A 26,480-nucleotide genomic window follows, 5' to 3' on the forward strand; every position below is an offset into this window, starting at 1 on the left:
AGCCCTACTTCCACCATTACCTTGTCTCCTACCTTACAAATTTCACAGAAGCCCTCCTGCGAACCTTGCTAAGCTAGCTCTCCTGGCAGGCTCGAACTCGGAAACTTTACCGTCCGCGGGCAAGTGCTCTATTAACTAGGCTACCCAAGCACGAGTCACGACCCGTCCTCACAGCCCTACTTCCGCCACTACCTCGTCTCCTACCTTACAAATTTCACAGAAGCTCTCCTGCGAGTCTTGCAAAGCTAGCTCTCCTGGAAGAAAGGATATTGCGGAGACATGGCTTTCCACAGCCAGGGCGGTGTTTTCAGAATGAAATTTTCACTCTTCAGTGGAGTGTACGCTGATACGAAACTTCCTGGCTGATCAAAACTGTGTGCCTTACCGAGACACGAATTCTGGACCTTTGCGTTTCGTGGGAAAGTGCTCTAACTTTCTTCCAGGAGGACTGATCGTGAATCGTGTTTGGCAGACCACTTGCCCGCGAAACGCCAAGGTCCCGAGTTCGAGTCTCTGTCCAACACACAGTTTTCATCTGCCAGAAAGTTTCATATCAGCGCACACTCCTCGGCAGGGTGAAAATTTCATTCTTCATCGACGTATTGTTCGTTAGTCTGTGACACTTAGCAGGAATGATTAACAGATAAACTGTCAACTTAGTTGACATTCGTCATCCCAGTAAAGTTCCTCTTTATGATCGCATCAGATATCACGACTTGAGAAGAATCTGTTAAGTAACGACTCTCATAAAGTGGGCTCTAAAATGTTGCTAAGGCCTGCAGTGAGTGTGACAGTCAAACTTTTTTATCATTCCTGGGCAACAGGTTTCGAAACCTTACTTGCTCTTTCAACGGTCCGCACTGCTAACGTTTGCAGTGATGTCATAGGGCTGTCACTTCGAAGCCACCCGATGCGAAGAGGTGAACTATGAGCTGCATTCAGACTGTTCAAGAACGGCGCTGATTCTGAGCAACGTCTTCGTGAAAGCGATCTCTGTAGATTAATAATGAAATTTTGCTAACGTAAATTAATAATTAAATTTATTTATTTATTTAATCGTATGGTCATTTTATGCAATATACAGTTGATATAAGGCAAATGATTTTATACAATATACATATAATATAAGACAAGATTAAACCTTAAAGTCCGTGTTCTTAAACTAGTTAATTAAGCTGGGTGTGAGAGTGAACAAGTCACGGGAATTCCAGGGTATGAATCAAGTGGACAGCGTTGGAATAAATGTTCAGTTGTCTGCTCTTCTTGATTACATTCACACATTGGTGAACTGATTCAGCCCCATTTTTACCTGAAGTAGCTACAACAACCATGTCCTTAATCTGTTGAAGCGGCACCAAAGTTTCCGCAGTAGGTCAAAACCTTTTGGCTTCTTTATGGGATCAAGGTGATGGGCTCTTGTTCCCAATGTTTTTGTTGACCATTCATGCTTCCAGCTTCCATTTAGATCAAAACCATCCGCGATGAGCTGTCCTGCAGTAACACTTGCTGGTCTTCTTGATCGCAATCGTTGCTGTGGCGGATGACAGAATTCCTGGTGCAGTGGTAGAGAAGGTGTTATAGAAACAAAAGAATAACTCTCTCTTACTATCATTGTAGAAGATTTGCGAAGTATCTTACCACGTGAGCGAAAGGGAGAGAGAGAGGCACTGAGCACTATGGGACTTAACTTCTGAGGTCATCAGTCCACTAGAACTTAGAACTACTTAAACCTAACTAACATAAGCACATCACAAACATTCATGTCCGAGGTAGGATTCGAACCTGCGACCGTAGCGGTCGCGCGGCTCCAGACTGAAGCGCCTAGAACCGCTCGGCCACAACGGCTGGCGGAGAGAGAGAGATGTATAACAATCATGAATTTAATTTTCGGTTTATTTCTTCTGTCTAAACGTCTGGTTATCGTCTATGAGGAAAATACTTCTAGTATCACTTAGCGCTCCACACAATTTTCGCGTACTAGATTTAAGGTTGTCTCTGTTGTGAAATGGAATCATTGGTGTCTTCATCTACATACTCAGCACGCCATCTTGCGGCGTCCGGGGGTGGTTACTTCTCCTTCCAACACATTTTCCCCCGTTTCTGTTCCATTCAGGAACAGCGCGCGGGAAAAATGACTGGTTGTAATGCTCAGTATAATATGTAATTCCCTCGTTGTGATGATTTTGCGAGACGTATTGGGACACAATAATATCTTACTCGACTATTCTCGGAGTGTCAACTCTCAAACGACATCAGCAAAACTCTCCAACATGTACGACTCCTCTCTTGTAACGGCTAACACTGGTGTTTGTTGAGCATCACAGTTACGCCCTCCCGCAGAGTAAACTATCTTGTGACAAACGTGCCACTGTTCGTAGCCCTTATTGATGTCTTCTGTTAACCCTGCTTGGTAAAGGTCCTCGATTGATTAACAGTACTCAAAAATCGGTGATGTGTAAGCCCCTTCTTCCGTGTTCCCATTAAATCTCAGTCTGGCATTCTTGCTGCTTGTTTTACGCGGTAATTCCACGTCAGGCCGCTCCGGATGGCTCCGCCGAGGTATTTTATGGTAGTTACCGTTTCAAGTAATCGAATCGCAGTGAGTCTGTTCCATATGGGTATGCAGTGCTTTAATTTATTTGCGTTCAGGGTGAACTGAGAGTTCCTTCAGCAGTTGACGACTCCCTGCAGGGCTTCTTGCGTATCGCTTCTGTCTTCTAGCGTTGCAACAAAGCTGTAAACATGATCACAGTCGGCGAAGAACGTCGGGAAGCGACCGCCGTAATCCGGTAGATCATATCTATAAATCAGAAATAGTAGCGTTTCTGTAACAATCCATTGAGGTATTCCCTAAATGAGCTTTACATTTGTCGACATTGTACCGTTAAGAATGATGTGTTGACCTCTTACGTGCTGGGAAGACCTGCATCCAACCACAAATCTGATCCTATACTCGATAACCCAGTACAGAGTCAGCAAAAGACACTGCGGAACCGTATTGAATGCCTTCCGGCAATCAAGGAACACGGCATGAACCTGAGCCCGTTTGCCAAGGCGCTCTGGGTCTCATGGTCGGACAGGGACAGTTGTCATCACTTAAAACGTCCGTGCTAACAGGCCGTGGTCGATGTATAAAACTTTCTCCTATCGCTTCCTCTCCGACCGCGGGAGACAACTTCAGAGGAAAAATGGCGTACTGCTACCAGAACTCGCGGGAGCGGCGAATATATGGGCAGTTCTATAGTGCGCCACAGTTCAGCACGTGACGTCGGCTACGAGATTGTCTCTGGTAATGCCAACATTCTACATTACAAATCATACAAATTTTATCTAACTTAACATCTCCCTTTCTTCTGTTAAAATTATTACGGCTTTTATAAATCTCAATAGCCTCTCTACAAATACGCGCATGATAACGCGATATTTCTGATATGGCATTCGTTTTAATAAATTTAATTTCATGGCAGCCCTCTTGGTAAAGATGTTCCGCTATGGCCGATTTATTTGTGTGTCCCAGGCTGTAATTCTTCTTATGCCCAACGATACGGGTGTCAACACTTTTTTGTTGTACCAATATACCGGGTGATCAAAAAGTCAGTATAAATTTGAAAACTGAATAAATCACGGAATAAAGTAGATAGAGAGGTACAAAGTGACACACATGCTTGGAATGACATGGGGTTTTATTAGAACCAAAAAAATACAAAAGTTCAAAAAATGCCCGACAGATGGCGCTTCAACAGCAGTAATTAGCATAACAAAGTAAGACAAAGCAAAGATGATGTTCTTTACAGGAGATGCTCAATATGTCCACCATCATTCCTCAACAGTAGCTGTAGTCGAGGAATAATGTTGTGAACAGAAGTGTAAAGCAAATCCGGAGTTATGGTGAGGCATTGGGGTCGGATGTTGTCTTTCAGCATCTCTAGAGATGTCTGTCGATCTCGATACCCCAAAGCCAATAACCACACGGACTGAGGTCTGGGGACCTGGGAGGCCAAGCATGACGAAAGTGGCGGCTGAACACACGATCATCACAAACGACGCGCGCAAGAGATCTTTCACGCGTCTATCAATAAGGGGTGGGGCGCCTGGTTCTAATAAAACCCCATGTCATTCCAAGCATGTGTGTCAATTTTTACCTCTCAATCTATATTATTCCGTGGTTAATCAAATTTTCAAATTTATACTGACTTTTTAATCACCCGGTAGACCAGTCCACAACTACAAACGATTCCGTGTGTCTTTTGCCGATCTGAAACACTCTTTTATCTTTCTGGAGGGTCTGAAGGTAGCTTCCACCCCATGCTTGCTCATTACCTTCCCAATGCGATCTGTAATCGTACTGATGTACGGAAGGAAACTATCCTCTCTGGGCGGCCGTCGTTTCTCAACGATCCTGGTACTATCTCTAGGCTTCAGTGCTCTTTGTATCTCCTTGTTACCTTCTTGATCTTTCAAGCTCATCTTTTAAATTCCCAAATTCTGTACGCGCTGTCTACCAAGGTTTCAATCGGTCCTCTTTTTTGTCAGAGATGGTGGTTAGAATCCTTATGCAGGTAACGGTCAATATGCGTGGCTCTTCTGTGTACGCTGTTACAGCTACCTTAAGGATAGACGTGTTTGCAAGAGCTCTGGGCGACCTCTGGTTTGTTACTTGGCGAGGAGATTTTCGTTCTCCAGAATCCTCGTAACGGCAACTCAACTGTGCCGGCAGGAGACGCAGGGTGAGCGACGAGGAGTCGCGGTGCGGCGAGGACTACGAGGAGGAGGTGGACGCGCTCGAGTCGGAGGACGCCGACGCCGCGCCGGGCGACGACGACGCGGACGTCGACGGCGACAGCGAGGGCGGCGGCGGGCCGGAGGGGCGCCGCCAGCGCTCCAGGCCGCCCGCCGCGGGCTCCGTGCGCTGTGAGTACCCAGACACACAGACACACACACGTATACGTGCACCTGCAGACCTACCTAGCTACTGTGTGCCGGAATGGATTATTGCGAGCGAAATTTTTTGTGCCATGTCAACCGCTAAAGGAACTTGACTGTGAATGCTACTGAAAATACAAAGTGCAGCTGACAAACTTAATGCCAGTCCTATAATGTATCGTGGCGACCATTGCGATAAAATAAACATTTTACTGAGTGATGACACATACCAGAAATCAGTAAAGACCCCGCCAACGAGGTGGTAAAGAAGACTACTTCACTTCTAATCGCCTCCCCCTTTCCACCAGAAGTTGTGCATAGACTGAAACGAAATGGTGCACTTCCTCCGAGGCTTTATGGATTTCCAGAGATGCATAAGGAACATGTTAGGTAACGGCCTAACCGCAGCGGATACATCGGCTCCCGTTAGATCACGGAAGTAGAGCGCTGTCGGGTGTGGCCGGCACTTGGATGGGTGACCATCAGCGCCACCAAGCGCAGTTGCTTTTCGGGGTGCACTCAGCCTCGTGATGCCAATTGAGGAGCTACTCGACCGACTAGCAATGGTTCCGGTCAAAGGAAACCATCATAACGACTGCGAGAGCGGTGTGCTCACCACACGCCCCTCCTATCTGCATCCTCAGTTGAGGTTGGCTCGGCGGTCGGATGGTCCCGATGGGCCACTTGTGGCCTGAAGACGGAGTGCTGTATAAGGAACATGTTCCTTTTCGTCCGATAGTGAGTAACATTGAATCTCCAACCTATAACTGTACTAAACATGTGGCGTCGTTATTAAGGCTTCTTGTGAGAAACTGCGCACATCATTTAGGTAACTGTGCGGACGTCATTGTCAAACTAAAATCGCTCGTACTGAATAGTTCAGATACATTAGTCAGTCCCGATGTTGTGACGTTGTTCACAAAGGTTCCTCTTTCAGACTCATGAGTTCTCATTTGCAAAATCTTTGATAAAGAGATTTCAGCTTTGTTTAAACATGTATTGACCTCAACATACTTTTTATTCAATGACGGGTACTCCTTTGTCGTCTTGATGAGCAGCTTCTTTATGGAGGAATTCCAGGAAAAGGCAATGGAATATGTTAACTTGAAACCCACAGTAGTTTGGAGCTATGTTGATGACACGTTTGTAGTGTGGTCCCAAGACGAAGATAAGTTAAACGACCTTTTTAAATCATCTGAAGTCCTTCCATAGATAAATTCACTTCACAATGGACATAAAAAACGATGGATGCCTTCCATTTCTGGATGTTTTGATACGGCGCAAAGCTGATATTACTTTGGGACATGCAGTATATCGAAAACGGAGTTTATATTTACGTGCAAATAGCTGCCACCATCTTTCGCAGACTATAAGCGCACTCAGAACTCTGGTACACAGAGTACACGTCTTTGCTGACGAGAGCAGTCTGAAGAATGAGTCTCTACTTTTCAGAGCAGTGTTTGAAGCCGATGGGTATTCGCCACATGAGATACGTAATGGACTAAGAATGAAACCAACAGAGGGCATAAGAAATGCAGAAGAAGACACGGGAAGTTTTAAATTCTCGGCTTTTTTGTCGTAATTGGGAAGCCTGTCATCAAAAATAGGAGTGATACTCAGCAGACACAAGGTGAGTGTGGTTTATCACCTTCCACCCAAGAGAGCAGCCCTCCTGGTTTCCGTTAAAGATGGAAGCCTCCTCTCAGAGTGCCACCATTCGCACGTCGGACAGATGACACGTACAGTCCATGGCAAATGTACAGAGCACCGCAGGTATATCCGGCTATTACAACCTAATAAAATGTCGGTGCCAGAGCACTTTGTTGACGCTGGGCACTCTATGGTGTACGATAATGTCTAAATTTTAGCCTCGATTTCATCTTTCATGGACTCAGTAGTGAAAGAAGCGATTGAAATTCGGTTGGCGACGAATTTAATTAGTAGAGATAGCGGCATCAACTTTGACAAATCATGAAAGTCGGCACTTTCTGTAATAAATTCACTAAGACATAACAACGGCGCAGCTCGAGAGATACATCGATAATCACCACGTGGATCGACCGTGCAGCCATAGATCTAGCTTCAAGTATATGTTGTACCTGTTTGCCACTGATCAACGTGTGTCTCTGTGGCGACATGCGCAGTGGCGCGGTCTACGGTTCGGAGCAAGTGCTGGAGCGTCAGTCACCTCGAGTCACTCTGAAGATAGCTGGTCGTATACGGCCGAAATGTTAAAACAAAAAGTGAAATGAAAGTGGCTGCACGTCAGACATTTTACGGAACAATCATTGTGCGACGGTAATATGAAAATGTACAGAACTGAAACAGGCATTTTGTTGTAAAATACGCGTGCAGTAGTCGTGAATGCGTCACATAGATGGTAGCACCGTACGGCATACGTTAAATCTTGCCGCAGTGGTTTGAGTTATGATTCTTGTTGATACTTTAAAATGGCGGTGCTTTCCTTGCAAGCACAGTATGTAGTCATTCGTTTTCTACCTTTGGGTGGTTTAATACCGACTGAAATTCATCGTCAGTTGAATTAGACATGTGGTGAAGTGTCCAATGCGCGTTTGTGGGTGCGACAGTTCACAGAAGGCAGCATGTCGTGTGACAACACACGGAGACATTCGCGGCCTCGCACAAGTCGGCCTGACGGTATGAACGAGCCAATGGATAAAGCTGTTTCGGAAGATTTCCGAATGAGTGTGCAACACATCGCCTCTAATTTCCAAGCAGAAATTTCTGCACTAAGACCAGAAAACGCGAAAACTGTCCTCCAAGTAGGAGCCACGAAAGCTAAAGGACGGCTGCAAGGTTGTGGAAGTGGCATGTTGACAGGCAATGCTGACGCATGATGACTTTCATCGACTGTGACAACGGGTGACAGATGTATGTCGTTTTTCAATCCTGAGACGAAGTGCCAGTCAGCTCAATAGAAGCACAGATGTTCGTCGCCACCAAAAAATTTCAGGCTAGCATCAGTGCTGGAAAAATAATGTTCTGAGACAACGATAGTGTAATTCTTACTCATGGAGTTCCACCGTGAGCTAGGGTGAGACGTGCATCCTATCAGGACGTTTTGGAGGACAGCTACTTCTAGGAGTGCGTGAAAACGAGCCGAAACGGTTGCAGATCTGTTCTTTTACCAACACAAACCAACAGCGAGTCGGGGTTGCAAGGTGCTGTAAAGTCTTCGTAATAACAACTCTTAAGTGATTTCTCATACTGCCTACTCACCTGACGTTGGTCCTAGCGGCTTCAGGCCATTCCCAACTATGAAAGACACCCTCCGTGTTCGCACACCCACTGGGCATGCCGCTTTTGCATCAGCGATTTTACAGTCTCAGACTAGACACCTACAGAAGCAATCTCGTTGGCCATAGACTCACGGCGTCGACGTCGGGAAGAATGTGTACGGCTGCACGGAGATTACATGAAGGAGTGACAAAAGTTTCACTCTTTTCGTGTGATCAGTTTAACTGACGAGGAAAAAATCAGAGGTGTGGTAACTTACGCTACGCACAATAATTTCTTTCTGTCCTGTTGACAAATGGCTACCAAATGGCTCTGAGCACTATGCGACATAACTTCTGAGGTCATCAATCGCCTAGAACTTAGAACTAATTAAACCTAACTAATCCCAAAGACATCACACACATCCATGCCCGAGGCAGGATTCGAATCTGCGACCGTAGCGGTCGCTCGGTTCCAGACTGTAGCGCCTAGAACCGCACGGCCACTCCGGCCGGCTGTCCTGTTGACATCCAGATTTATTTTCATATAACCGGTACCTACAAGTACGAGAAACATTCACTTCAGAGAATATGTGCAAAACTACCACCTTGAATTTGTAAACACTTTGCCACTCACTGGATCATGCTTTGCTGGACCCTACGCAGCACACCTGCACCCATCATTGCTGAAGCGGCACGCACGCGAACAGTTACGTCGAGTGCATCGACGGGTAGAGAATTGTTCTTAAGTGTCCCCGAAAATAAAATTTTAATTGATTAAAGTCCAGGGAACTTGGAAACGATAACATTGGACCTCCACGATCAAGCCATTTAAATAGTTATGCAGTCCTTTCCAAATTGTTGAGTGAGGTGCATCATCGTGCTAAAACCATAGCTGTTGCCGAAGAACAAGTGGAAAGTTTCCTAACGCATCAGGAAAAGTATTGCAAAGAAACGTACGACTCAGGGTTGCGTTCAGCTTGTCCGACAAGATGTATGGGACCAAAAGCACTTCAGCAACGATTTAAGCCCAGCAAAGTCTACTTGAAAACCACGTTCACGGGTGGGATGTGGGTTGTGTTCCGACCAATAACGGCTGTTGTGGAGGTTGAAAATACCTTTCCGAGTGAGGCTAGATTGGTCAGTCCATATCACGTTATTTATAAAATGCTCATTATTTTCCACTTGGTGCAAAAGCTATTTATGTAACTTCACTCGCCGAATGGGGACTTGTGGCCGCTGGTTTGAATTAATAATGCAGTTGTTCATCGTGCATCAGTTCAATAATCGACCTTTGTGGACGAAGATATCGGTTTTCCGAAGGCTTTACTCCTTTACTCCAAGCAGCGAAAAACAATCTTATCGATGTGGCGGATTTGAAGGTACTGTGCAGCACACACACGAGCGGCAGTAGCAGAAACTTGGTTATCGGCTGCACACAGCACCAGAAACATGTCGACATATTCACGGTTTGTGTACTGCTTCGAGAAGCCGCCCTACATGAACTTGTTAGAACCAGTTATGGTTGTGCGCTGCGCAGTTAGTAGACACATGCGTGCATTTTAATTGATCCCACCGTCATGTGATAGTCTGGTGTCACGCGAGAAAGACGAGAACCATGGAACGAGCGCCTAAAAAATAATAAAAATGGATCTGACGAGGAAATGAACTGTACCTCTATAATGGATGTGGTTTTGACGTCCCAGCAGTTTGCTCACTGTTTTTGAATTCAGCACATTCGTGAATATTCGTAAGCACACTAAAAAATGGAGAAGCTGATGCCACCGGCACTTTAGTCTAAACGTAAGATGAAGCCCCAAGGAAACAAAGCTCCGCCATTTCAGGCGTTGGCCCCTATCAGTAAGACCCCGAAGACGTCTACCAAAAACAATATAGGGTGAAACAAAGAAGGGTGGTTTTTTGATCCATCTCCGTCACTCCCACACGTCCTCGGAAAGACTGCCAACTATATTTGACATCAGCGGGAATAAATATTCATGGTGGTGACACATCGGTAGATCGCTGATGCACGTTTCCTCGCAAGTGTGTATGAATCACCGATGAGGGGATAGCATCTCTAAACTGGAAGAAGGAATGTATGTCAGCTGCTCCTAGCATGGATGATCCAGATGCGAGGGGATTTCAGAAAGCACTGCGAAGAAAGTGCGAGAAATATTGTTGGAACTTATGCTTCTTCACGACAGCACAACGTCGGTCGTTGAGGCGCTGCCAGAAGTCGAGAGCTGATTTGCCACCTCCAACCAAGTCACTGAGTGGGTCTTTGGCCACAGAAAAATAGTCAGTGTATGGGAAGTGAAGAATTTTTGCAATGATTCTATCAGGAGTCATCTGTGTGATGAACGCAACATCTGGTGGGTCAAAGGCCAAACATCGATCTCCTCGCTGCAGACAAGTCGATGGCCAACTTCGTCTTGCACGGCACACGTGGTACATAATGGTGATGCCGAGAGATATATCGGGTGGGGATATGGCAGGTATACTTGCTTCCCAATAACCATCGCTTACCTGGTGGACTAGACATCTGATACAAGACGAGGTGCGAGCAATGTCCGCCACACTGCATTCCATGCGACGAGGGGTACGGGATCGATGTTTTTCTCCAATCACTTCCGGCTGAAGCCACGACTGCAGCGCCCTGCAGCACGACCTACTCGATCTTGGCTGTCGCAAGACACGGGGGGACAAGCGCTGTACGGATGTAACTGTTTCCAAACATATAATAGCTTACGTAGAAATAGGGCGCTGGGACGTCTGTCAGCGGCACTGGTGCAATGAGACAACTCGTTGTTGGCCCTCATCAATAAGCTGGTCAGGTAAGTCGGAGTACGTTGCCACATCTTAATATGCCTGCTTGCAAAGAGGTCTGTTCCTCGATGTTGGACATGACTAAGATTGAGGCCTCCTTTGCCCTCCGAGAGGGGGGAAGGACTCAAATCTGACTTTAAATAACATGCCTGGACTCGCAAAGGAACCCAGTGAGAGCGACAAGCGTCACGCCATTGTTGGCGGGATTGGAAAATTCTGGGCCATGTGTGGGATTAGTGACGCTCTATAGACACCAACATATTGGGTCCTGTGCAGCATGTCCAGGGTTCGGAGTCAATGGTCAAGGAGCTCCTACCAGATGTGGCATAGAAAGCACATACTGTTAAGAGCCACAGGTTGCCACAAGTCAGCCGTAAAATCAATGCCCAGGCATCTTATCATACCGAAGACCTCGGGAGGGGGTGGGGGGGGAGGGCATATTTATCGGTCAGACCAATTCCTATAAGTAGAGCGCACGATTTACGAATGTTAAGGACGCTACCCGAAGCAGCGCTGTAGGACACCACCCGCTCAAATGCTGCTTGAAAATCGTTGCCATTGAGCAGAAGAAGGACCAGATGGTTTGGGTAGGCCGTGTATTAAAAACTCATCCCAGTGAGGTTTTTTTGGAGGTCACGAAGTAGCTCTTCCCCGGCGAGAGCGTTTAGGATCGCGAAAAGAGGGAATTGTTGCGGCACTGCTCGTATTACCAGGATGGGCACAGTAAGACAACCACTGTTCAGGATCATGGATGTTACGCCCAGGAGCCGACGCATTATTATAATTTCCATGAAGCTCTCTGAGAAGCGCCTATTCCACATCACCGCTGCCAGATAGATCAACGTCCGCAGCTCGTGGTCGTGCGGTAGCGTTCTCGCTTCCCGCGCCCGAGTGCCCGTGTTCGATTCCCGGCGGGGTAAGGGATTTTCTCTGCCTCGTGATGACTGGGTGTTGTGTGTTGTCCTTAGGTTAGTTAGGTTTAAGTAGTTCTAAGTTCTAGGGGACTGATGTCCATAGATGTTAAGTCCCATAGTGCTCAGAGCCATTTCAACCATTTTAAGATAGATCAACCCTATCGGATGCCTGACTGAAATCAAGTGAGGCCAAGTCACATGTCATGCGCCATGTCCGTACAAACATGACATAGTATTGACATAGGGCAGTGTGGATGTTGTGGTGGCCTCATGAAGACGCCTGATCGTGGAAGACCACAAAGCAGGTGATCTTCTCATCAGAATTAGAGATTGACAGGGGTCAATAGTTACTGATGCAGGTTCCACCATTTGGTTTATGGACACCAGGAAGTTGTACTGCAGCAGACAGTAGGTCATGGCATATCTCTGTAGAGGCCAGCGTTAGTAATTAGTGGTAAGTCCTATAGAAATGTAATGGGAGACCTCCAGGGCTAGAGATTTGTGAGGTGCCCCATCCAGTATAGCTGCAGTGACCTTATCGTCCATCATCTCCTCAAGTAATACCTTTTGCGCATATCACGATGACATACCGTATGTAAGGTGAGAGATCTATCAGCCGTGTCTCAGGGATGACGCTGGTCAATGAACAGTTGACTGTAATGAACATGGAGAGCATATTCAGTGTCACATTGCCTAGTGACCCAGCGACTAATTGCCAAAGCCACAGAGTGGATCAGTGCACATCGCCGATGCCAGCGTTCAGTGATGATGCTATACATCGCCGGCTCTTTGTGGTCCATCCTATCAATGGTACGTGAATAAACTATCGTCCCTTTAAGATGCTACCTCATGAGTGTTGTGATCTGTGATTTTGCATGGTTTATTACTTGCTCGTGGGCAGGAGACTGCGACATTGTGGAACTGTCACATAGAATAAGGTAATAAAATCTAGTGAGTGACACCTCCAGGCAGAGCCTGCCTACCATAACCAGTCAGTACTTACCTAAGAGCTGGCTTTACACTTAGCAGTCAACTAGTGCAGCTGTGTCAGCCCCTCGTTGACAGTACAGGAAATCCACGTTGCCTACATCGGATGTTGGCATTCTGGCGAATGTTGGAGTGACAGGTTCAATTTATAGGTGCTTCGCCCATGCCACATCATCTGATGGCCGGCACATGGTAACAGTTCATGTATGGGCCACATGGTCGACAATCCAATGGGACATATTTCAGCAGTCCCTTGTGTTGTGAACAACGGAGCAGAAGAGATGGGGTCTGTGCACCTCGAAGAGTGTTCACGAGTCGAAGGGTGACCATGATGGTGGAGAGCACAGCACATGGAGCTCAGTGTGGCTGGCTGATGCCCACAGAAAATAGTGCATCTTAACGTCCCACAATGAAGGGCCTGACTGAATCTGGGAAGAAAGCAGCCCAATCCGGAGGGTGCATAGTTGCTGGCAATTCTGATGTCATGGAGTGAGCAGTGCGCGTCTCACAAAAGGGAGGAAAGCGACGTCTTCAGGAATTAACCCATCATGGAAAAGGATTGCTATTCCACTGCCAGTGGCAGAGGTGTGGGAGATGTGAGCAGTGTATCCGACAGGACCAATAAAATCTGTGACATAAACTCGCTGGATGAGAGCTATGTCTACATCCACCACATTCAACCTATCTTGTAACATTGTCAGTTTATGGTGCACGTGGATGAATCTGTCACATTATCAGTTACAGTGTCATGAGAACACCCTTCTGCGGCAATAGGCGGTATCACAGTGTCATCCTTTATGTCACGCGCACAGGAGCTCCTAAATACAGATGTGGTGTCTCTTCATGGGTCGTCTGCTGTTCATATACGTGGAGTCGGCACTGCGGGAGGGACGCCACACAGGATTCACGCGAGAGGGGTCGGGTCAAGATGTCACTATGACGTGAAGGACTATGGAAGGAAGTCAGAAGTCGAAACAACGCCAAGCGTCATTATAATAACCATATCGCGATCACAATGCTAGGCGAATGTCCCCCCGCTCCCTGACAACGCCTCTGGTCACAATGATGTGACAAGTGCTGGATCAATCTCTGCGACGGCGGTGATCGTCTGTGACGCTGTGACGGGTCGCTTGGGTCGTGCTGAAGACCGGCAACTGGTGCGGTGACCGCTGCATAGGTGACAGGAATGACAGTGGACGGTACAGTAGGGCGGCGTCGTTGAGCTGTCTCGGTACAAGTAGGTGTCGGAGTGAGTTTTGCCGTATGTGCCTTTTCTGGCCACAGCCAGCACAGGTACTGGGCTGTCTGCCATACACGATGATGGCCCTGCAGCAGCCTCTAACCAGGTATGACGGCAAATCAGTCAGCAATTTTCAGTTAGCGGACGCCGTTGGGAACTGGGTAGGTGTCAGAGGTTTTCCATTTTTCCGCCTGATGACTGGGCAGACTGCCATAGGGCTCGAAAGGCGACATGACGACGTCAGGCGGGACCCCAAACGGGAGGTCGAAGACCATGGTAATAAACAAGCCGACGTGTCCGCTGGGGTGCTTAAACTTGGGGTCTCGCGTGTGGGGGCTCACAATTTCGTTACTCAGTTCTTCTGTGCACATCTTGACATATACAACATTTTCAGTGAAGTATAAGTGATTGTCAGTTACATCCTATGGATCCAGGTGAAGATCATCGCGTATCAAGTCCTCAGTTTCAAAAGACTGTGGTTGTGCACATTCTGCTTCGAATGCAACTTCGATCACAGCCCGGCGGTAAGAGTGGGCAATGGCTCACCCATAAGAGGGATTCAGTACATCGAACCATGGGCAGAAGTGAATAAGGAAACCGCCCATGTGCGCGCTCCACGACAGGTAGAACACACGTAGACGTAGGCACCTCGCGCCATGTGGGCCAACTGCTCTCTCAGCTATGACAGCTGGTACGGTAGTGTCTGGACATACACCTTCCTCTCTTCATTTAGATACTCTGCAAGGTGTAACTGTGTTGCCAGCTCCTCTTTTTCATACATGCGTTTTCAAAATGAGCTTGATTTGATTTTGGTAGTTAACTTTGGTCTTGAATGTGTATGAGGAACCGTTTGCTGACCTCCAAGTGCGGAATTTCATTTTCACCTGTACATCGCATACTGCAGTTGGCCTTCCGTCTTTCAGACAACGATCACGGAGTCTCTTTGAGGTAATGAAGGTGACACATCCTGAGTAACTGATGCAAAGATTATTAGAATTGTGTTTCACTGTTCGCTTTGAATTAAAAGACCATTCTCTACGATTGACGTTGGGAATCTGGAAAATGGCAGTAGTTAGCAACTGTACAATTATGTATATAAAGGGATTCTCTCAGAGCCGCTACAAAATGTGTCCGTTCTATCCACCTATCACGAAATCGACGGCCAGCGATACGGATTGTGTAGTCTACAGACACCTAACCCATCGTTAAAAGGAAACGCAGCTAGGAGACACTGATTGGGTTCAATAATTTAAATTTAAAAACTGCAGTTCAGTTATAGCTGTTTATTCCAGCAGTCTCCACTCTAATTTGTTCCCTAATATCGGGCTAAACTGCTGTGCTCCTGTAGCCCAACAATTATTTGCCAATAAGCTGCAGTCAGATTTTTCCTAGGATTCTCCCGGATACTGCAATGTAACGACCATTTCTGTAATACACTGGGTAAATCATTTAAAGACGCATTTTAAATGCTCCTTGCTGACACGTAGGTTGCATTGTCGCAATGAAACTGGTTTTTCTGTTGTAAAATTGTACACTGTACGACAACTCAAGTATTGAATCAAAATTAGCTGGAAAACAAAACTGTTTATTATCGTCAACAAAAACATCATTTTTCTACTCCAGAAAGCACGCTGCAGTAGTAGATAAGCCTCTAACTTGCTCTGTCCCACTGCGTCTGTAGTTCATTTATTTGATACCAGCTAGCAGCTTGAAAAAATGTAGCACAAAAGTTTTGCTTCTCTCGTCTGTCACAAAATCTTGCTTCCGTGAGACATTCTGGTAAAAATAAGATAACCGCCCTGCGGCAGACGACCTCTTCAGACACCAGTTTGCCAGTATTTACTGCATTTTATATCGAACTAACGCCATGTTTGTAGCAACAGGTAGCTGCGAAAGGCACTGAGTCCAAAGCAGATCCTTTGATAACGTTTTATCGATGGAAGCCACTCACTGGAAAATCACTGCGGAAGATTCCGCGAGTTAAACAGTCAATTATGTTTTTCAATACGTTTGACTTTGCGATCGTACATTGAGCTAGTGACTTCCAAGTAAACGACAGTCGCTCTGAAATGTCAACCAGTGCAAACAAAGTTTAGAAACTGAAGGTACTTTCACTCCGCACTTTATCGACGGTCGTGTTATTTCGGTTCGGCAAACACTGCTCACTGGTAAATACGTGCCTTACGACTTTTACTTAAAGTAAATATCTCTCAGCATGGTCTTAAAGGAAGAGCGAGCTAAATGCAAATGCGAAGGCAGAAAGTAAGTTTAGGGTGAACGTCCCGTTCTCAAAGAAGCCGCTATGATCGGAGCACAAGGCGCGTGGGAAATGAAACTACCACGTGGTTTTCAATTCAACTATCCTGCTACTCTTCCTAATCAATTTAGGAAAAATATGCGAGAATCTACACCGAGATGGCCAAGCACAGAGTTGAATCCTCTCTCTGACTGCACCACTCCGCTCGGCATGTAACACCTATGTTTGCTTTCAGACAGCAGATTTCTCTCCGTGAATCTACTGCCACATTTGAAGTGGGCAACCACCAGTTCCTCACCTGCGCCAACCTGTTCACCTCAGAGTCCTGATTATTTGCTGGATGCACTACAATACTAGTCTGGAGCTATAGTTTTTGCCCTCTACAGTCCCCCCTGACACCTAAAGCTATTACCCGATGAGTTAAAAAATGTCATGTCATCATGTCTTTCTTCCGTTGAGTACTATACCCTAATTCACTTCCTCGCTTCTCTGCGGGAAGCAAAGTGTACAGAACAAAATAACAACAGTGTTTCTCATGTAAGGAGTCACACGAAAACTTCATTGCTACTTGCAAAACAAAGAAGTGAATATAATCTAAACTGAATACTCTAAATAAATGTATCAGGTACGAAAAAGGAATAGGATCAGTAAAGACGTAATTAATTATGGGGATTGGATACCTCCTACACTCTATTCTGGTATGAGCGCCAGAAGTTGTGATTTCGCATTGTTTTCGTCAAAATTATCAACGCTGATGAATAAAATAGGGGAGTAAACTAAAATTACGAGAAAAATTCTATTCTGAGACTTTTACTATCAACTACCGTCCAAATAAAATCAAGGTAAGAATTAAAACTCGGAGGACGGGCAATTCCATTTTCCAGTTGACTAGCTATGTATTTAACGTCACCTTCGGTCATTAGAGGCGAAACAATAACTCCGATTAAGGATATTATTGGTGGCCTTGTTTAAGAAAGCTTTCCTATAATCACCTCACAAGTTTTAGACGAAGAGTGATGAAATTAAGCATCGTATGCCGGAGTGGAAGCTGTAGCCGCCGTCACTGTCCAGGAGGTTTACTGCTGCATCTTAACATCTGCAGATGAAGAAGAAGTCGGCATTTCTTCCAGTACATTCTACTACCGAGAGTACTAAGGATTGTAGACTCCATACATTTGCTACGGAGTTCGACTAACTTTTCATCCGAGCAGACAAATGTCTCTGGATAGAGATTTCAACGCCTGTAGCCTGTTTATTGAATAAACTCAGCGAAAGGTGAACAGATAAACCGTCACATAGTATTAAGTAATGGAAATTCCCAAGACGTAGACTGAGAGCTATTTCTATAATACTTGCGTGACGGTTCAGCGTCAACTAATTTGCAGTAGTGTATATACCGCAGCGAGAAAACAGAAACTTTATAACGCTTCAGCTCAAGCACTTTTTACAATGAACCGTACCTCACAAAAATTTAGTCTGTGCAGGAGCCATGGCGCTAATACCGTGTAGCACTTGCTCTAACCTTGATAATGACCTCAGTTCGCTGAAGGAGAGCGAACACAAGTTTCTTCAGGTATGCCAGTATACAGATTGAGCCACACATTTATTATTAGAATCCTCAGTGGTTTCAAATTTCAACGTCTTACTCGATGTTTCTAATGGTTCCGGGTATTTTCTGCGGCAATGAGATCGACTGATCTAGTGGAACCGTCGTGGTGTGATAGGATGCCGGAACGTACGGAAAAACGGAAACCTGACAGTGCCGCCTTGTGAAACAGTTTTTGTCCTAGAAGACTGATGTCTCCAAAGAATATTCAAAATGAAAATATAAAAGGAACGGTGACCCTTGAATGATGAGCATGTTGAAATAAACATCCCATGTGATATTCACTGTAATCTGAATGACTGGACCCAAGTCGTGGTACGAAAAACATGCACAAACATCACAGAGCTACCCTCCGTCTGAGTTACACTTCCGACACGTTGTGCGTTAACCTGTTTACAGTTCCGCCGGGGAAGTCGAAATCTAGACCCGCAGGACTTCCCCCAACACCTAATCTCATAATTTCTGCGTTGTTTGTTCCACTCGAGGCGTCTAGCTTGATGTGCCACTGTGAGAAATGGCCTTTGTGCGAGATACCCAACTCCAAACAGCCACTGTAAGCAGTTCGTTTCGCAAATTTCGCTTAGAAACAGTTCGAGATGGAGCTGAGTTCACTGACACCAGCAACTCCTTGGCTTCGAAACAGCTGATCACTGATAAGGCGTAGTACACGTCTTTGATCCCTGTCGGTTAGGTCCTTTATACGACCCCGTAATCACGCCATATTACTTGTCTGAGAGTGGTGAACCATCCTATGTGGACTCGGTGGACGGTGTGCGTTCATACACCAAGAAATCGAGCAACTCCATTCACGGTTGCCATTCACTGTGTAGTGACGGTACATTCTGGAACGATAATTCCTTTCTATATTCCATCACGCCACCTCGTCTATCGACAGCTGTGCGCTCATACACTATGCGATCAAAAGTATCCGGACATCTGGCTGAAAATGACTTCCAAGTTCCTGGCGCCCTCCATGGGTAATGCTTGAATTCAATACGGTGTTGGCCCAACCTTAACCTTGATGAGAGCTCCCACTCTAGCTGGCATACGTTCAATAAGTTGCTGGAAGGTTTCTTGAGGAATGGCGGCCCATTCTTCACGGAGTGCTGCACTGAGGAGAGTATCGATGACGGTCGGTGAGGCCTGGCACGAAGTCGGCGTTCCAAAACATACCAAAGGTGTTCTGTAGGATTCAGGTCAGGAGTCTGTGCAGGCCGGTCCATTGCAGGAATGTTATTGTCGTGTAACCACTCCGCCACAGGCGGATCGTGTTGAAAGATGCAATCGCCATCCCCGAATTGCTCTTAAACAGTGCGAAGCAAGAAGGTGAGGTCTGTGCTGTGATAGTGCCACGCAAAACAAGGGGAGCAAGCCCCTAGATGAAAAACACGACCACACCACAACACCACTGCCTCGGAATTTTACTGTTGGCACTACACAAGAAAATGGTTCAAATAGCTGTGAGCACTATGGGACATAACTTCTGAGATCATCAGCCCCTAGAACTTAGAACTAATTAAACCTAAATATTCTAAGGACATCACACACATCCCTGCCCGAGGCAGGATTCGAACCTGCGACCGCAGCGGTCGCGGGGTGCCAGATTGTAGCGCCTAGAACCGCTCGGCCACCCCGACTGGGCATTCGCCAAACCCACACCCTGCCATCGGATCGCCACATTGTCTACCATTCGTCACTCACACAACGTTTATCCACTGTCCAGTCGTCCAATGTTTACTCTCCTTACACCAAGCGAGTCATCGTTTAGCATTTACCTGTGTGATGTGTGGCTTGCGACCAGGCGCTCGACCATGAAATCCAAGTTTTCTCACCTCCGCCTAACTGTCATAGTACTTGTAGTGGATCCTGATTTAGTTTGGAATTCCTTTGTGATGTTCTGGGTATATGTCGGCCTTTAACACATTACGACCCTCTTCTACTGTCGGCGGTCTCTGTCAATCAACAGACGAAGTCAGGCTCTACACGTTTGTGCTGTACATGCCCCTTCACGTTTCCACTTCACTATAACATCGGAAACAGTGGACCTAGGGGTGCATAGGAGTGTGGAAATCTCGCTTACAGACGTATGACATAAGTGACACCCAGTCATCTGACCATGTTCGAAGTCCGTGAGTTCCGCCCTATTGTGCTCTCAGGATGTCTAATGACTGAGGTCTCTGATATGGAGTACTTCGCAGTAGGTGGCAGCATAATGCACCTAGTATGAAAAACGTATGTTTTGGGAGTGTATAGCTACTTTCAATCACATAATGTACCACAGAACCGACTGATACATACATACCATCACTTCCACGATTTGCCTCAGCGATGGAAGGTCACATGATCACTTCATATCGGTTCTACATTATGTACTAAAGTTATCTCTTTTGCTTTTTAAAAGGGGTCACTAATATTTAGTGAGGAAACGGAACAGCGAAGCTCTGAGAAAGGAATATTAGTTGTGGACAGATTAGACAATGTGATGACAAATTGTGAACGATGACTGCAGGTTAATTCGCACTGTCCGCAATTATTAGAGCTATGTACGTCATATATTTTTTACTCAGTAGCTAATATCTACATTGTGAACCAGCACCTAGGGCCGCATATGTACGGATATTATTTTTAATTTCTGACCTTAATTAATAAGTTATGAACCTCCATTCGTTTTGCTATAGTCTGGGCGGATGAGTTGGCATCCATTAACCGTCCAGAACACTTACAAGGGAACCTCCCCATCGCACCCCCCTCAGATTTAGTTGTAAGTTGGCACAGTGGATAGGCCTTGATAAACCGAACATAGATCAATTGAGAAAACAGGAAGAAATTGTGTGGAACTGTGAAAAAATAAGCAAAATATACAAACTGAGTAGTCCACGGGTCGCATAGGCAACATCATGGACAAAGTGAGCTTCGGAGCGTGCTGGTCCCGTGGTAGCGTGAGCAGCTGCTGCACGAGAGGTCCTTGGTTCAAGCCTTCCCTTGAGTGCAAATTTTATTTTCTTTATCTTTGTATAGTTATTATCTGTCCGTTCGTTCATTGACGTCTTTGTTCACTGTAATAAGTTTAGTGTCTGTGTTTTGCGATCGCATCGCAAAACCGTGCGATTAGTAGACGAAAGGACGTGCCTCTCCAATGGGAACCGAAAACATTTGATCGCAAGGTCATAGGTCAACCGATTCCTCCACAGGAAAACACGTCTGATATATTCTATACGACACTGGTGACGGCATGTGCGTCACATGACAGGAATATGTTGTCGACCCACCTAACTTGTACACTTGGCGAAGGGGTAAAAAGATTCTTCCACCTTGTCCGATTTAGGTTTTCTTGTGGATGTGATAATCACTCCCAAAAAAGTGATGAAAACATAAGAGTTTGTCACATAAACTGAAAATAAACAAATCACTCGGTCGAAGATTCGAACCAAGGACCTTTCGTTCCGCAGTTGCTCACGTTACCACGAGACCACGACGCTCCTGCGTTATCGGCGTCCTTGATGTTACCTATCTTCCCATGAACTACTCAGTTTGTATATTTTGCTTATTTTTTCACAGTTCCACACAACTTCTTCCTGTTTTCTCAATTGATCTGTTTTCAGTTTTTCAAGGCCTATCCACTGCGCCAACTTACAACTAAATCTGAGGGGGGTGCGATGGGGAGGTTCCCTTGTTAGTGTCGACTGTTCTTTGTTACAGTTTGCTGCCACATCAGGAGACCCCGAAATTGAGATACTTTAATTGCTTGACCAAGTATTGTTGTATTCTATGTGTGAGCGGATGATTTCTTGATTAATAAGAGTAGTTGTATTTAAATGCATCATGCAACATAAGATACAGAGCACCATGTTTACTAAATATTTTGAATGTCATTGCATTTTGTTGCTACAGCTTTAATTTAATTGCATGTAAGAGCTGCATCTGAAGAAGACCTTATTTTTAATGCGCATTCTGAATCTTTATTACTTCAGTGTCAAAATTTATACCATAGTTTCTGATTGATACTAGTCGTGCACACCGTTGATTTGTCCATGTGGGAAGACAAACAATGAAACAATCCCCCCCCCCCTCCCCCCACACACACACACATTCTCAACGCACTGCTTACCCTTCTGCCCCTATGGTAAACGGCGACCTTTACTCAGCTCACTGCCGAGATCTATGAAGTCAATTAAAATTAAGCATATAATAAAGTAAAACTGCCTTTGTAAGTGTTATTGTTTGTTACTGACCTGGAACAGTACATTCTTAAGAAGCTCTTAACGTTAATGGACGTTTTTCTTCTCCGTTGTCAATTGTTGTATTGATATTATTATAAAATTCGGCTGAGAATCGCACCCTGCTGTAATTCATGAATCTGACCACAGTTTGACAATCACTGCATTTGAGTATTACACAAACAATCACAAAATGTAAAAGAACTAGCGTTTCATTAGTCCAAGGTACTTATCGAATATCTGGCCAAAAGGGCCCGTGTACCCCTACACAAAGCAAATTTGACCATTACACATCATGAGACACCTAGCCGCCAATTTAAAGGGAGGTGGAAAATACGGTTGCCAGTAAGGAGAGAATAACAGCAGAAGTGGTTCGTCAGGAGTGCTCAGTGATTTTGAGTGTGGAGTAGACATTGAAGGTCAACAGAGTATGTCATCCATCACGGACATTTAAACTCTTCTAAGGCTGCTGAAGTCGACTGTTGGCTATTCCAAGTCTTGAAATTCATTTGTGAGATTACTTTGGGGTTGGGACTTGATTGGGGTTTCGACGGGAAAATATTGTGTCTAAATGCAATGAACTTTAGAGGGTAATGAATGAACAGTATTGTCAAACTATAAAAGTGACTAGATCTTGATGGGTTAGCTATGAATATTAATGTTTGAAAAGAGAGACTTTTTAAATTATGTAAATGTTATATTTTGTTGGGCCCAGGAACATCTTTAATATTAAGCACGAACAAAATGATAAAATTTAACCTAATCTTTGCTATTTAATTACGAGTAAATTATTCCAGAACCGCTTTTAACTTGTAATAAACACTTATTACTTTGTTTAAATCGTGGAGTACAAAGTCATCGTATTTCAAAGCAAACTGAAAACTAACTCTTCATTTCTATTTACGGTGTTTCTACCTATGTTTCCCTATCTCCACATGAACTGTGTTCCAAAAGTTTGTTTTATACTACAAAGTACCGAGTATTTCCAACAAAACTATTTTTGGTTTTAGTTCGTAATTCGTCTAGTCGTTTCTACTCTATTTGTGGAGCTGCTCTAGGATCATGGTTCGTTTTCTTTCTGAAAAGAAACACTCTTCAACTTACTGCTGAAAATACACTTATTCGTATCTGCGTATCGAAACTGCACTTGAGGAGCTAAAGTAAATTTCGTGTTACTAGCTGCCATTTGTCTACGATAAATAAAAGAACCTGTTATTGTGATAATCGATTCGTTTTATTTATAAGAAATATGTCTCAATCTTACTTATAACAGACGGTTCACAAGAGTATTAAAGCCAACGATATTTTTCCACTGTAGTAAATTCTCGTAATCATAAATCACTGTGTTTTTATGTTTAAAAATTTTTTCGAAGATATAGCGTTACAGTCTACATCTTGTTCATGACGTTTCTCCTATGTTCACTACGTCACTGGCCAAAATTGGCGGAAAGTTTTGTAATTTCCTTTTTACCTACTTATGCTCGGTATAAACCGGAAGGAAATATTGCTGTACATTTGCCATATTACTCTGCATTTGTAGCTGAGTATTTGCGATGGTATTTCCTCCCCCTACTTGGGACAAAACATGATTTGAGAGAGAATCCCTCACCTTTACATAGAAGAGACGGCATTCCTTGCGGCGAAAGCTGCTCTCAGCACGAGCAGATGGATACTCGCTGATGGGCATGATGATCGTTGAGAACTGTTTCTGTGGAAACGTAACTGCCGCGCGTGACTGCTCAGCGAACAGTAGCCAGAGATGAGGCATTCTGACCAGCGAGACTTCATTCGTTCATCTGTCGTAAATGCAGTGGATTAAAGTGTGTGCTGTATAATAGGAGAGGGCCATCGCTGCGGTTGCGTTGGGAATGCAAGTGTTAAGCACACAGAGACTGGTAAATACTGAGCGGCTAAGTGGTAAACAACGAAGCCCGGGCAGTCACAGCCTGTCGCTAGGTGACGAGCTCTATTGCTACGTAACGATCGTCACGAGTGGTCTCCATTCGAAGCGACTAATTTCGAATGCGTTTTCAATTCCGAATAACCAAAATGTTATTCGGAAGTTCTAGAACGAACAGAGCTTTCAATCTTTTCCAAATCTACTCCGTAACTATTGACTACAAAAGGAATATATGCGACGGTAGCCGGTCAGAGTGGCCGAGCAGTTCTAGGCGCTACAGTCTGGAACCGCGCGACCGCCTGGTCGCAGGTTCGAATCCTGCCTCGGGCATGGATGTGTGTGTTGTCCTTAGGGTAGTTAGGTTTAAGTAGTTCTAAGTTCTAGGGGACAGATGACCTCAGAAGTTAAGTCCAATAGTGCTCAGAGACATTTTTTGATGCGACGGTACTTCAAAATGTAAGTCACACACTGCTGTGATAAGCCAAGTAACTTATATTGAACGCTGCACCACATTTCAGAGGCACGCAGGCACAGCACACTATTTTTAGGCATAGTTTCCAACTCTATGTGAACAGCGGTCGGAATGTTCCACTGATAGTTGAATTTCTGCACGATACAATCCGCGTCTTGGCTACGGAATCATTTAAGGACCGCTGTGTGAATGTCGTCATCGATGAAAAGTCTCTTTCCTTTCTGATGTCCTTCTTCGACAGCCTGTTCATATACTTTGTCGTTGATGTCGGTGGCCTACCGTCCACATCGCTGTCACTAAGGTCTGTGCGACGTTGTTTAAATTGTTGGGACAATTTCGCTACGTGTGGACTCCACATTGCATGTGGTCCTTATATTTCCAGAATTTCATGGTGACTCAGGATGCTGTTTAGAGGTTTTGCACACACGAATAGCTCTGTCTCGCTTACTTCTACTTCAGAGTAAGTTTCCAATTTCTGCTCTGTTTCACTCCCACACTGTTATCACTACTGCAGCGGAACTACGTCTTGAGGAAACCGAGAGCATGCACTTTTCGGACAATGCGCTTATCTAGTTGCGCAATGTTCCTAGTGACATACGACATGTGTAACTTACTTCCTGGTGTGCCTACTAGGCCTGTTGATAAAATATCGCTGTGTCGATATATTGATATTTTTCCGTAACAGTAACGACCTGCATACGCGATATTATTTTCCATCTATATATCTACGTATCGACATCAAAATGGTAACACCGAGTGCCGATATTTCTGTTTTATATCATATTTTTTTCACAATTTTCGGGAAATATTTGAAGTTGTTCTTTTGAAATAGTAGTAGGACATATCACACTAAGATTCCGTTTATACACTTTCCAACATAAAATTCAACAAAACCCGAGGTTTTAATTTCACATATTGGGCATATGATTATTGAAACTAAGCAATTCAAATTTATAGGTCTTGAGGTAGATAGTAAAATGCCGTAGTAGTTCAAAGACTTAATGCTGCCCATTTTACAATTCGAATAGTATCTGAAGTAAGTGATCGTTCGACACTAAAATTAGTCTAGTTTGCTTATTTTCATTCGCTTTTGTCGTGTGGTATTACCCCAAAACGGTAACTCTTCACATTCCAAAAAGGTTTTTTTTGCTCAGAAACGAGCATTTCGAGCAATAAATGGTATAAGTTTACGAACCTGTTGTGGACCCCTGTGTACTAGTCTGGGTATTTTGACATGGGCCTCTCAATATCTATACTCTTCACTGTCGTTTCTTGTTAGCAATATCAGCTTATTCCCAAACATTAGCAGCTTACATTCAGTTAATACTAGCCAGAAATCCAATACGCATTTGGATCACACTTCCTTAACTGTTGTGTGGGAAGGTGAGCAGTATACTGCTGCATCCGCTTCTCAATAAGCTACAACAAGAATCCAAAAATCTTAGCAGTAATCCACAGGCTTTCAAATCGAAAGTGAAGCGTTTCCTTATGGGTCACTCCTTATATTCTGTCGAGCAGTTCCATGAAAAATTAAGCTCATTCCTATGTTACATTATTGTTTGCGTTTACTTAAACTTATGGCTTGACTTTTTTCGGTTTCATAAAGTTTTTATTTTATGTGTTTTGCTTTTATGTCGTAATTTAATGTTCTGACACGTTCCATGAAAGTAGACATTTGATGCTCAATTTGGTCCTACGGAGATAGACGTGAAAATAAATAATCAGTAGAACATAATTTTATGTTCACAAACAGCACCTACAACGTTTAGATTCACCAAGCAATTTTGACACTACAACCGCTAGATCGCTGGCAGAAATGAAAAAAACATTAGGTGTTCATTAAACATTAAGTATTCGGACAAATCCGATATGTGACGAAACAGAACGGCAGACACAAGAAAC

General features: G+C 44.7%; 1 protein-coding gene across 1 annotated transcript in view; it reads left to right on the forward strand.

Moving 5' to 3' along the window:
* The window catches only part of LOC124777479 (PDF receptor-like), a gene marked incomplete at its 3' end in the record, with an annotated part of 233,679 nt that extends 228,835 nt beyond the window's left edge, over positions 1-4,844 (forward strand). Inside the window, exon 13 of the mRNA XM_047252914.1 lies at positions 4,718-4,844. Coding sequence (XP_047108870.1) covers positions 4,718-4,844 — 127 coding nt within the window. The remainder of the gene's footprint in view (positions 1-4,717) is intronic.
* Positions 4,845-26,480: the final 21,636 nt, after the last annotated feature.

This window comes from Schistocerca piceifrons, chromosome 2, assembly GCF_021461385.2.
Source record: "Schistocerca piceifrons isolate TAMUIC-IGC-003096 chromosome 2, iqSchPice1.1, whole genome shotgun sequence".
Classification (NCBI taxonomy): domain Eukaryota; kingdom Metazoa; phylum Arthropoda; class Insecta; order Orthoptera; family Acrididae; genus Schistocerca; species Schistocerca piceifrons.